Below are 13,588 nucleotides of genomic sequence, written 5' to 3' on the forward strand. Positions count from 1 at the left end.
TGGTGCCCTGCGAGAGGGATGTCATGGGCCAGGTACAGCAGCTTGTGGTGAAACTTCTGGGGAACCACCAGCTGCCTCCTGATCCCCCATGACTCTACTTCCCCTGGGGGAGCCCATTCTCGGTACAGGAACCCCTTCTCCCACAGGAACCTCTCCTTGCAACCTCTCCTCATGGTCTGTACCGCACTAAGGTCAGCCCGGTCCCTGTGCTTCCGCAAGGAGGGATCTTTCTGCAACTCGGCCTGGAACTCAGCAGCTGGGACAGGGATGGGGACCGGCTCTCTCTCGCTGGCTGGGTCTGAGGCCGCAGCCTCTCTGAGCTGTGTCCCTAGGCGTTTCCCCCACCCCCAGGTTAGGGTCCTGTGCCTCGGGTCGAGTACCTTCCCCGTTGTCGGGGAGCAGTGCCCTTTGCCGACTCTGACTACAGGTCACGACCAGGGCACCCCAGGCGTTGCTTGGCCAGACCTCCAGGTCCCCACCCCATTAACACCTGCGTGGGCAAATGTGAGTGTATCCCCACGTCCTTGGGGCCCTCCTTGGCCCCCCACTTCAGGTGTACCCTCGCCACGGGCACCTTGAATGGGGTCCCGCCCACACCCATCAGGGTCAGGTAGGTGTCGGGCACCATTCGATCTGAGGCCACCACCTCAGCATCACTTCTGCGCCCGTCTCCCAGTACCCAGTGACCTTCCTCCCATCTACCTCCAGAGGAACAAGGCACTCTCTCCGGAGGGGCAGCCCCGTGCCCACCCTGTAAAGCAAAAACTCAGAGCCTGGAGCATCCAGCCCCCCAGAGGAGCTGACCTGAGGACCTCCTCTCTCCTTCGCAGGTGATACGCGGCCAGCCCCCCTTTCCTGTGCACGCTGCCCCTCGTCCAGCTGGGTCTCTGCCAAGTTAACCCAGCGTGGGATTGGTCTGCTCAGTCTGTCCTTGAGTCTGGGGCACTGGGACCGTATGTGGCCTCTCTGGCCACACTGATAGCAGCTCATGTCCCGTTGGTCCCCTCAAACCGGTCGGTTGTCTCTGACGCTGGGCGTTCCCCTTGGGAGGGGTTCTCTTGATTCCCCCTTTGGGCGGTCCCAGGATGACTCTCTCTCTGCGTCGCGGCGAGCCTGTTCCTTTGAGACTCCTCCCTGCCACTCCCCGACTGGCTCTTCACAAACTCATCAGCCAGCCGCCCTGCATGTCGTGGGTTCTCTGGCTTTTGGTCCCTCAACCACAGCCTCAGGTCGGATGGGCACCGCTCATACAGTTGCTCCAGTACCAGCAGTTTAACCAGGTCCCCCTTCGTCTAGGCCCCATCTGCCCACTTGCTGGCGTATCCCTCCATGCGGATGGCTAGCTGCAGATAGGAGACCTCAGGGGTTTTATCCTGACTCCAGAACCTCTCCCAGTACATCTCAGGAGTCAGCCCAAACTCACACAGCAGGGCCTGCTTGAATAGTTCGTAGTTCCCTTTCTCCTCCTCTCCCAGCTGGCGGTACAATGCCACGGCCTTGGGGTCCAGTAAGGAGGTGAGAACCCGGAGCCTGTCTGCCGGAGCTACCTGGTGCAGCTCGCAGGCCGTCTCCAAGGCATCCAGGAGTCATCCATGTCCTCCCCCTCCTTACGCTGGGCCAGGATGCACTTATCAAAGCTCTGCGCAGTCCTGGGCCCCCCCTCACTTGCCGCAGCCGGGGGCCCGCTGCCCCTCAGCCTCGCCAGTTCCAGCTCATGCTGACGCCGTCTCTCTTCTCCTCCCAGTCATGTTCTCTCTGTCTCTCTTTCTCCTCCAGTTCTCGCTGTCTTTGTCTCTCCTCGTGTTCTCTCTGTCTCTCACGATCCTCCAGCTCTCTCAGTTTTAGCTCTCTCTCCCATTCCAGCCGCTTCCACTCCACGGATGCCAAGCGTCGCCGGAACAATCCCCTGCTGGCCAGGGGTGTCACGGTGCCCTCAGCATTCCCTGGCTCCTCCCCGCCCTTCCCCTAGGCATAGGAACGGGGGTCTCAGGAAGCCCTCAACCGCTGGCTGACCACTCCCAGCGGGGACAGACACTGGTGCCTGCTCTGCATCTGCCAGGCTGCTTCCCTCAGAGACAGGGCTCCGTTCATTCAAGCGATCTCCCTCCTCCAGCTGGGCAATCAGCTGGTTCTTGGTGAGCCTCCCTCTGTGCAACCCCCTCTGCTTGCACAGCTCCACCAGGCTGCACTTGTGCCACTTGGCATACATCTTCCTGCTGGGCACTCACAGGCCGGGGTGCTCGCCGCTCTCCACGGTTTCCAGGGGGACCCCTAGTGCACCAGCCCTTCTTGAGGTCACCACCTCTCTGCCAGGGTCAAGCTGCAGACTCCTCCGCCGCTGGGACCGCTCGCTGCAATCCCCCGAGGACCCTGTTACTGCAAAGTCCTTCTCACCCCGAAAATCGTTGCTTCGTTTTACTGCTCCCCAGTCACTTACTGCAGGAAGCGCCGTCCACGGGGTGCAGTATCTCCCGCCGCTGCCACCAGTTGTCACGGAGGGTGGGGGAGTCCGGCCCTGCACCCCTCTTCCTGGGACCCACAGTGACTCTCAGCCAGCCAGTAAAACAGAAGGTTTATTGGACAACAGGAACAAAGGATACAGCAGAGCTTGGAGGCACAACCAGGACCCCTCAATTGAGTCCTTCTGGGGGTTCCAGGTGCTTGGATCCCAGCTTGGGATACCCTGAATTCCAACCACCCAGCCCTAAACTGAAACTGAACTAACTCCCTCCAGCCCGCTGGTTCCTTTTTCCAGCTTCCCGGGCAAAGGGGAAAAGATGGCACAAGCTGGGGGTGGGGCCTTGGGGGAAGGGGTGGAGTGAGGGCAGAGCGGGGGTTGAGCACCCCCAGGGGAAGTGGAAAGTTGGCACCTCTGCTTGTTGTGTTAAATGTATCTAATTGGCAATGAGTAAATTCAGCTAATGTAGAGATACTAAAGTTGCATCTTTCTTTTCCGTACTCCTTGTGGACAGGATAACTGCTTATCAACCATGAGTGCAGAATATTGCTCACTTGGGTCTGGACATACAAACTAACCTGTATGCTCCTAGAAGAAAATGAGGAATTGGTCCTTTGGGAATTCTGAATAGCACCACGGGGTTATTTGGTACAGGAATGTTAATTTGGATTAAAGGTGATCTTGAGAGAGTCAAAAAGCATATCAGTTATGGTAATTTGAGGTAATAACTCCTCTATGTGGTCAGCTGGAAATGTACCAATGGGATTTACTGGCAGCGAATGCAACACAGATAGCATGTCCAGGATACACGTAACTCGGGTGACCAAACAGGAAATGTGAAAAATTGGGATGGAGTGTGTGTGTCGGGGTGGGGGGGATTAACAGGAGCCTATATAAGAAAAAGACCCACAAATCGGGACTGTCCCTATAAAATCGGGACATCTGGTCACCCTACAACTAACCAAATGGAGATCTCCTATGGAGCGAATAGCCTATCCTGGAGAAGGACAGTATTGTGTAATAACCAATTGCCAAGAATTCTGTCACTGCCAATGCAGATGTGTGATCAAAACTCCAAATTTTTGTTTTAAACCACAAGTACCTGCAATGACTGGGCACGCAACGGTGTCTCTGATACCCACTTCTGAAAATGAAACCATTGTCCTTAGTAACCCTGATTATCGGGATCTTGTTAGACAAAGTGCTCCAGAGTTTCGTGCATAGACACCACCACTGACCTTACCACTCACACGACTCTTCTAAAGAAAAGAGTCACATTTAATTGAAATGAATAAGGCAAATCAAGCAGTATCTGAAATGTTAGCTAGCGGCAGCTCCCAAGACAGTACACTTGGAGGAATGGGAATTGGCTGGAAGGGATGGATTACTGGCCATAGTTTCCTTACTATGTTACGTGGGAGGAAGACTTGGAACCATGTGAAGGGGTTAAACCCCTGCTTTGTGTAATTCAGCCTGTTTCCTTTCTCTTGTTGGCGGCTACTGTCACAGCAGCCAGGGCTCATGGGAGAGAAGCAGATGAGGATGTGGATGCGTATGAAGACATGTGGAACACAAGCCCACGTCAAGGTCCAGAAGCTCCCTATGATTATAATTACGTACCACAGTGCAGAGGAGTAGGAGAGCTACCACCTGAGGAAGAACTAACCCCTAATATGTACAGAATGATGGCACAGGTCTAGAGTTACATTACACAGAAACCTTAGGTCTAGAGGTAAGTTACATATGAGATTTTGAACATTAGACCAGTGCTGTTTGCTGTGTATTAATCATTGCTCCATAGTGTCGTGTAATATGTACGTGACAGGGCTTTTATTGTCTTATTATCACTTGGTGGTGAGATAACACTCACCCTGTCAAGCGGGAGGGGAGATGTAGCCAATGATTGTAGTTTATTATTCATTCACTGTGTGATGTTCTGATTAACACCATGTCATGCTCTAGATAATCATTGTATGTTAGAGAGGTAAGTTGTACCACGATAGAAGTATAAGACTGATCAGTATTTAGAAGGAATAATCCTGTATTAGGTAGCTAAGTAAGAAAGGTTGAAATGCAGGACCTTTAGGCTGAGGCTTGCAAGATTTTAGCTTAGCTATTTTAGGCCTTGGAGCTAAGAAACACTGACAGAAGTAAGTGAGCGAAGAATAACCCGATGCCCTAAGATTATGGGCACAGAGATTCCAAGGGGTAATACTGCAAAAAATTAGCTGGAAGGTTAACTTTAAATCACAAAAATGGTGTAGAGGCACATCTGTCTCTACTGTGTCTCAACCACAGGATACAGGTTGTGCGTCAGTGCTAATGAAATAAAGAGCCTACACGACCTATAGCAATCGGAGGGCCTTAAGTGTCGAAGGGACACCAGACCGATAAGGAAAAAGAGGGGTGACACTTTCATGTACATGCGCAGAATGTGGGTATAGGCAGAACCACATTACAAAAAGGATGTGCCCAGAGCGGGGAAAAAGGAGCTTCTTAGGGGAGGATCCAGCAGGGACCTGAGGATCAATCCATGAGACCCATCAGCCCCTAACACTGTCTAGGAGGATGTGAGTGTGTCTGTAGCTACCCCTGGTGCCTGGATAGATCTAGTTGTGTGACACTCACCACTATGTTAGTAACTTTAATCACACCGATAAGAGAGAGTGGACCCTGCTCCTGTGACTGTCTGTGTTATTTGCCTCTGGTGTCATGTGTTCCTACAAGCTCTAGATACAAACCAGGCACAGAGAGCTCTGCAGAACTCCAGCCTGAAGTCACCAGAGCCAAACCCATGAGGCTGCCACAGCTGAGGCCCCCACACTGAGCACGCACCCATCGCCTGGTGACAGCAGCCGATGGCCCCAGGCCCAGGACGACCTGGCACTATCGATCTGGGGCTGGATGAGTGAGCGCTGGAGCAGCCGGTTCCTGGCCCGTAGCCAGCTGCAATCCTAGCCCCATGGCCGGGCTTGGGTCACTGAGCTTCATCCTGACAGCCAGAGCTGCCTGCCTCACAGCGTGCCTGGGACAGCATCTGCCAAGGCCAAGGGAGCCCATGGGCACTTCCCCTGCTGCCCAGAGACCCCCACTCCCTTTCCCTGGGGTTCCCCACCCTTCCCAGGCTGCCCGCGCCCCACACCTCGAAGCGGATGTTGGACGCTCTCCTGCGGGCCAGGTCGGCGATGTTGACCCTGTTGAAGAAGATGTTCTCCATGCATCCCCGGAAGTTCTGTCGATAGACCAGGCTCTGATTCTTTTGACTGATCACACCGCCGAAGAACAGCTGTGGGGAGTCAGCAGGACTGGGCTGAGCCCCAGTGGTCAGGGGCACTGATCGCCCAGTGCGGAGGGGACATGCCCCCTGCCGGGCAGGGAGATGAACGGTGGGGAGCTCAGCACCAGTGGGTCTGGACTATGTCCCTCTGGGCTCCCAGGGACGGGGGGTATCGCCCAGTAGCTCAGCACAGAGCAGAGCCCCACAGGGGGCAGGGAGGGGCCTGGTTGTGACCTGCCTCTGGCTTAGCTCCTGGTCCCAGCTCAGAGGACATCACACGGGTGCAGCCTGAGCCCACGGGGCCCCGCTGCCCACGGTTCTCAGCACAGCAACATGATGGGCTGCCTCTGTCCCTCAGCAGCTGCTCCTGGGAGAGGGCTGGGAGCCCGGGCAGCACAGTGTCCAGCCAGGCCGCCCCAAGGAACAGGCCCCCTGTCCTGACCCTGATCCCAACCGGCCCCACTGGGACGGGACAGGCTCTACCTCGGTGTCCAGGTCCAGCTGCTGGAAGTCCCCATTGCAACGGAAGCGTTTGACCTCCCCGTCCAGGCTCAGGTTGACGTGGTGACCATGGCGGTCAATGCGCAGAGAGTGCCAGTGCTGGTCATCAAGGAGGCTTCCCACCGTCACCGTCGTGTGTCCCTGACTGGAGTACAGCGGGCTGCTACCTGTGGGGACAGCCAGTCACCTTACTGACAGGGAGGGGCCCCAAGCCTCCCCAGTGCCGCTCAGGGGTCATCCCAACCCCCCTCCTGCCACCACTGCCAACAACCCCCCTACGAGGTATGGATTGGCCCCAGCCAACCCCCATCCCACTGCCCACCCACCATGGTCCCAATCCTCCCCCCAGTGCAGGCCAGCCCCTGCTGCCCCCATCCCACTGCCGAACCCCAACAATGCCCCCCGAGTGCAGAGAAGCCCCTGTCAATCTCCCCCCTACTGTGCAGCCCCTTCTAACCCCCATCCCCTGTCCAAGCCCCCCATCCCCAGTACCCCTCCCTAGCACTGAGCAGCCCCGCGGCGCCCCAGACAGGCCCAGACTCACCTAAGCTGATGTGCAGCACCAGCTGGGCCTGTTTCAGCTCCACGGTGATGTAGTCCCCCTGGGAGCCCTCACCGTGCATCAGCAGCCCCTCCCGCTCCATCGTCTTGAAGCTGAAGGTGAAGACATCCTGGGAAGTGCGGACAGTTTTCCCGCGGAAGCGGTAGGAGATGGCATCGTCCCCATCGAAGTACAGCACATCAGACCCTGGGGGACAAAACCCAACGTCACCTGGGGCACTGGCCAAACCTGCCCACACCCCTCTGCCTGGCCGCTACCCTCCCTGCTGAGAGCCAGAGCCCAGGCTCGACCCTGCAGAGAACAGGCTACTTGGGCCACAAGCCATAGGGGCGAGGCTGGCCGTGGGGGGCCGGGACGCTGTGCAGCCGTAGTTCCCAGCCCTGGCTCTGCATTCCCACCTAGCAGAATCCAGCCTCAGTCTGTCGTGGGAGCAGCTGAGAGGCTTAAGAATCGAAATAAGCTCGAGACTGGAACAGACTCCAGACAAACGCAGCCCACTGGAAATCCAGGCAGCTGCCAAACGTAACTCCAGCCCAAGGACTCGGGAACTAGCCAGTTTAACATTCCCTCGGATCGCAGGGGCTGACCCGACCTCAGCTCCCGGGTGTTCCAGGGGCCGTGCTAACTGCTGAGCAACCTGCTAGTCACAACCCACAGCCTGGACTCGGACTGTCTCTCGTTGACTGGAACGTATGACCCAGGTAAGACGAGACTTCCCAGTTGTCTAGGGGATGTTTGATGTTTGCAAACATCTACAAGGCGTTTGGTTTTCTAATTGTTTCAGGTTTGTGCTGCAGTTTCATGAGTCGCTGGCCAGGTTATCCAGGCGGCGTCAGACTAGCTGGTCTCTGCTGGTCTGATGCTCTATGCAGGAAGGAGTGTAGGGTCCTGAGTCTCATGCCATAGTAATTATTTCAACCATTTGATTTGTCCTATCCATAGGATTTTCCTTTACGTCAGAGCTGGAGTAACATCTGGGGATTCTAAACTGTAGCTCCCAAGTGTAAAACATTTAACACTGCTAAGGTGCTTTCCCGTGGCTATACCAATCCACAGGCCTAAATCAGAGCAGAGGCTGCGGGCTCGGGCTGTGCGTTCGCCTCAGCGATTGGGATGAACAGGGGGTTGATTTAAACAGTACGTGATCCGTGCTGCAGAAGCCATGGCCGATGGAAGGGCTAGCCCCTGGGCTGTGAGCCGGGAGTCCTGGCCCAAAGAATCAGAACTGCCAGCAAGCAAGGAGTTTTCTGGGTTCTGTAACAAGGCGGTGGCTCATTAAGATCATGTGAGGGGCCAGTTACCCTGTTCCAGGTGTCTGGACTAACCAAAAGCAGACACAGGGGAGAGGAAGATGGGCCAGTTGGTGTCTGGGGGGGATGTATAGGAAAAAACCAGGCCATTGTTCCTTTGGGGGTCCAGGAGCCTTGGAAAGGGGGTGGGGCAAGGCTCCCCGGGCTGGTCTGGGGGTGATTAGACCCCCCTGGGCAGGGTCAAGGTGGTCAGGTAACTTCAGCCCAGTCAAGGAGAGAGCTGCGGAGAGGAGAGCTCGACCTGGACCAGCCCCAGGGAGAAGGGCTGTGCATCCCCAGGCTGAGGGAGAATCTCCAGGCCCACGGGCCAGGACTGGGGGCACTCAGCTCCCCAGAAGGGCTGGGAAGCCCTGAAGCGAAAGGGGAGCTGATAGAGCTGAGTAGATTAGATGCCAAGAGAGGGGGAAGATTATTTAAAAGACAGTGGTGACTGTGAATTATTTTGAGGACTTGGAGGGAGACTGAGGTCAGAAACCTGAAGCCCACCCTGGGGCACAAGGGGCGCCTTGGGATGGCCCCTGTCTACAGCTTCCCAGGGCTGTTTTGGTCACCAGATTTATTTCAAAATTTAAAAAATATGAAACTGTCCTGAGTGGGGCAGGAGAGGAGGGGTTGGGGCGGAGCAGGGAGGGGATGGGGAGAGCTGGGACAGGAGCGCTGGGGGCACCAACGGGAGGAAAGGGAACTGGTCTCCAGGCTGAGTGGGGAGGGCTGGGGGCAGTGGGGTGCTGGGGCAGGACTTGAGGGGAATCAGAGCTGAATTCCTGGGGAGCTGCATGGGCTCCAAATCACCCGATGGGCTGAATGGTGCCTGGGGCCCCGGGGCTCTGTGCCACGCAGCGTCCAGCCAAGCCAGGCCCATTGTTCGGAGCCCCCCAAGGCCTCTCACTGAAGCATCAGGCCCGCCTCCCCCCCACTAGCGCCAGCGGCTCCCCCGGGCGGCCTGGGGCTCACTCACAGTAGGGGCAGCCATAGAGGCCCAGGCGCAGGCCGATCTTGCCTCGCGGGTTCCAGGCCCTGGGGATGATGCGGATGTAGCGAGCCAGGATGGGGTAGTGCAGGTCATGGCGCACCACCCCGCTCTCGTTCACGTTCCCAAAGAATGTCTGGTGGAGAAACAGCCCCTGTCAACACAGCCCCCACAGCGTGCCCAGCTCCCCCTCCCCTGGGGTGACTGTGCACCCCACCAGCCCCTTCCCACCCGGGGGGACCACGCTCCCCTGGGCCAGCCTCAGCCTGGCTTGGCCGTGGCCTCTCTCTGACAGGGTCCAGCCCCAGACCCTCAGAGGAAGGTGTCAGAACCCCACAGTGGCAGGGCTGGAAGGAGTGATGCTCCCTCCCATGTTCGTTACCACAGACTGTGGTCACTCTGGATGCTCTTGCTAGCCATAGAACTGGCCAGCCCCCCTTGGAGACTTATTGAGTTCTTGGCCTTGCCACCGTCCTGTGGTGTGGAGTTCCACAGGCCAACCCCCCATTGGTGGGAGAGTTTCCCCTTAGATCAGTTTTGAATGTCCCTCTGTCAGCGACTGTTTTCTTATTCTTGTGTTGTGGGGCAGGAAATTCGGCAGCTGCCGCTCCCTCCTTTCGACTGGCACGATGTCATAGACTTTTGTCCCAGACCCTCACAGCCGTGAGTAGATGGGGGTGCTCAGGAGCCAGGCAAGGTGCTGGCACTCGCGGGAGCCCCCCGGATGTAGCAGCAGTGGCTCCTTACCCAGTTACTCCCCAGCTGGAAGAAGGGCTTCCAGCTGCTGGGGTGGTCCCCGTACAGCACGATGTAATGCGTCACCCAGTCATACGTGTTGTATGTCCCCTGTGTGGCCACCGCATTGATCTTGTGCTTCTGCATCAGGTCGATCTGGAGCCAGGGCTGCTTGTCGCTGGGGTCTGGAGACCAGCCACTGCTGCCTGTGCCAGGGGGCATGGTTAGACCTGGAGCCACCCGCGGCTCTGGCCTTTCCACTCCCTGCTCAGCTCAGAAATGGGGCCAGAGCTGCCCAAAGGTAGCAAGGTAAATGCCCTCCAAGCTGCCCCAGGGCCTCGCACCACCCCACGGGGACCCCGGGGCATCACTGACAGGGCGATCCCATAGGAACCCTACTAACCTCCCCACTCTGCCCAGGCGCTGCTCTGGGGCATTTGGGGACCCTCCCTCCTTCACCAGCACCATGTGCACCCAGGCTTTGTAGGTCTCCAGCAACTGCCCAGTGGCTGGGGCAGTCTCCTGGGCCCCGCTCTCCCCGGGCCCGGGCAGGCAGGACTCACTGTGCAGCCGGGCAAAGCTGGACGAGTAGAAGATGTTGTAACGAGAGGAGGCACCGATGGAAGAGGAGTAAAGGGGAGCGACCAGCTCGTCGTAACAGTGCTCTGCAGGGAAGAGGCTGCGTTAAAGCCACTTCGCCCGGCCTGGCCCAGCTCCAGCCTGGCCCTTCTGCTTCTCCCCAGCTGACAAATGAGCTGCCAGAGCCCTGCAGCCGTTGGGATTGTTCCCCTGGCTGGACAGCAGCAAGGCATGGTCCCCCCTCCCCTCCCTCAGTCCCCACCAACCCTTGGTCTCGGAGTCTGCCACCGGGGGCAGGGCTGCCTGGACCGTTGGGCACAAGGGACCCAATAGGGCCCATTAACTCCTTTGACACTGGCCACAGGACAGCTCAAGATGGGACCAGCTCACAGTGGCCACATCCCCACCCCGGCAGCTCGAGACGGGACCAGCTCACAGTCGCCGCATCCCTGGCAGCTCGAGACGGGACCAGCTCACAGTGGCCACATCCCCACCCCGGCAGCTCGAGACGGGACCGGCTCACGGTCACTGCATCCCCGGCAGCTCAAGATGGGACCGGCTCACGGTCACCACGTCCCCACCCCGGCAGCTCAAGATGGGACCGGCTCACGGTCGCCACATCCCCACCCCGGCAGCTCGAGACGGGACCGGCTCACGGTCGCCACGTCCCCACCCCTGCAGCTCAAGATGGGACCGGCTCACGGTCGCCGCGTCCCCACCCCGGCAGCTCGAGACGGGACCGGCTCACGGTCGCCACGTCCCCACCCCTGCAGCTCAAGATGGGACCGGCTCACGGTCGCCGCGTCCCCACCCCGGCAGCTCGAGACGGGACCGGCTCACGGTCGCCACGTCCCCACCCCTGCAGCTCAAGATGGGACCGGCTCACGGTCGCCGCGTCCCCACCCCGGCAGCTCGAGACGGGACCGGCTCACGGTCGCCACGTCCCCACCCCTGCAGCTCAAGATGGGACCGGCTCACGGTCGCCGCGTCCCCACCCCGGCAGCTCGAGACGGGACCGGCTCACGGTCGCCACGTCCCCACCCCGGCAGCTCAAGATGGGACCGGCTCACGGTCGCCACGTCCCCACCCCGGCAGCTCAAGATGGGACCGGCTCACGGTCGCCGCGTCCCCACCCCGGCAGCTCGAGACGGGACCGGCTCACGGTCACTGCATCCCTGGCAACTCGAGACGGGACCGGCTCACGGTCGCCGCGTCCCCACCCCGGCAGCTCGAGACGGGACCGGCTCACGGTCACTGCATCCCTGGCAACTCGAGACGGGACCGGCTCACGGTCGCCACGTCCCCACCCCGGCAGCTCGAGACGGGACCGGCTCACGGTCGCCACGTCCCCACCCCTGCAGCTCAAGATGGGACCGGCTCACGGTCGCCACGTCCCCACCCCGGCAGCTCGAGACGGGACCGGCTCACGGTCACTGCATCCCCGGCAGCTCGAGACGGGACCGGCTCACGGTCGCCACGTCCCCACCCCTGCAGCTCAAGATGGGACCGGCTCACGGTCGCCGCGTCCCCACCCCGGCAGCTCGAGACGGGACCGGCTCACGGTCACTGCATCCCCGGCAGCTCAAGATGGGACCGGCTCACGGTCGCCACGTCCCCACCCCGGCAGCTCAAGATGGGACCGGCTCACGGTCGCCACATCCCCACCCCGGCAGCTCGAGACGGGACCGGCTCACGGTCGCCACGTCCCCACCCCTGCAGCTCAAGATGGGACCGGCTCACGGTCGCCACGTCCCCACCCCTGCAGCTCGAGACGGGACCGGCTCACGGTCGCCACGTCCCCACCCCGGCAGCTCAAGATGGGACCGGCTCACGGTCGCCACGTCCCCACCCCGGCAGCTCGAGACGGGACCGGCTCACGGTCGCCACGTCCCCACCCCTGCAGCTCAAGATGGGACCGGCTCACGGTCGCCGCGTCCCCACCCCGGCAGCTCAAGATGGGACCGGCTCACAGTCGCTGCGTCCCAACCCCGGCAGCTTGAGACGGGACCGGCTCACGGTCACTGCATCCCTGGCAGCTCGAGACGGGACCAGCTCACGGTTGCCGCGTCCCCACCCCGGCAGCTCGAGACGGGACCGGCTCACGGTTGCCGCGTCCCCACCCCGGCAGCTCGAGACGGGACCGGCTCACGGTTGCCGCGTCCCCACCCCGGCAGCTCGAGACGGGACCAGCTCACGGTCGCCGCGTCCCCAGCAGGTCTCCGGCGCAGATGAGTAGCTGAGATGTTGCCCTGGCCAGGAGAGGGTCACTCAATAATTCCCCAAGTGCCCCCATGACTGCACAGCCAGTGCGTGTGCAGGGTGGGCCAGGCTCCCACCCCGACCCTGTGGGACCTGGGGGCTGAGCCTGTGCGATGCTCCCAACCCACCTAGCCCCCACCTCCCCTGTCACCAGCATCCCCAGCCCCTTCAGGTCCTTGTGTCATGACATGCAACCACCTCCCCCCACCCCATGCAGCACCCACAGGCACACGAGTCCAGCCACAGGCCCAGCCGGGCCAGGGGGCATAGGGAAGACAGAACGGCCCATTGCAAAGCCCTGGAGATGGAGGCGCTAGAGGCCTGAGGGGGCAGGGTGTCTCTAGGAATCTGGCCTCGCAGTTACGCCATTCTGGGGAGGAAGGCTGGGCTGACTGGGGAAGCAGCCACAGCTGGGGCCACACCTAATCAGGCCACAGCAGGCCATAATAAAAGGGTTAAGGTCAGAGTCTCTCTCCAGCTTTGGGTGGAGACAGGCCTGGCTGCCTAGGAGCAGAGGGCACCTGATGCAGAGCAGGGCTGGGGAAAGGCCGGAAGAGCTGGGGAGCTCCAGCCAAGCAACTCCCCAGTCTGAGGCCTTGTTTAAGGCCTAAAGAGGTACCAGGGAAGCCCAGGGATGGACAGGGGCAGCTGGTCAACCCCCTTGCCAGTGATGAGTGGCCAGTACACTGCGTCTGCCCCAGGGAGCGGGGGCTGGCTGATGATTGGCAGTAGCCACTGAGGCAAGGTGGGTTTAGAGGGTTGGGGGTTCCCATGGGAGGGGAGACCCAGCGTGAGGGGAACTGCTGGAGCGGAACCCTGAGTAAAGGGCATCGGGGTGTGAGGGACATGAGGGCCTGAGGCAGGTGAGACACCAGCCAGCAAGAGGCACTCCAGAGGCTGGAATCAAGCTAATTCCTGGGTGACCAGCAGGAGGCGC

General features: G+C 59.8%; 1 protein-coding gene across 1 annotated transcript in view; it reads right to left on the minus strand.

Annotated features, from left to right (window-relative positions):
- Positions 1-13,588, minus strand: part of CNTNAP1 (contactin associated protein 1) — a 37,719-nt gene that overhangs the window by 20,662 nt on the left and 3,469 nt on the right. The window contains 6 exon segments of the mRNA XM_030540906.1: positions 5,601-5,744; positions 6,219-6,403; positions 6,781-6,984; positions 9,067-9,214; positions 9,826-10,019; positions 10,377-10,478. Coding sequence (XP_030396766.1) covers positions 5,601-5,744; positions 6,219-6,403; positions 6,781-6,984; positions 9,067-9,214; positions 9,826-10,019; positions 10,377-10,478 — 977 coding nt within the window.

This window comes from Gopherus evgoodei, chromosome 23 (assembly GCF_007399415.2).
Source record: "Gopherus evgoodei ecotype Sinaloan lineage chromosome 23, rGopEvg1_v1.p, whole genome shotgun sequence".
In the NCBI taxonomy this organism is placed as follows: domain Eukaryota; kingdom Metazoa; phylum Chordata; order Testudines; family Testudinidae; genus Gopherus; species Gopherus evgoodei.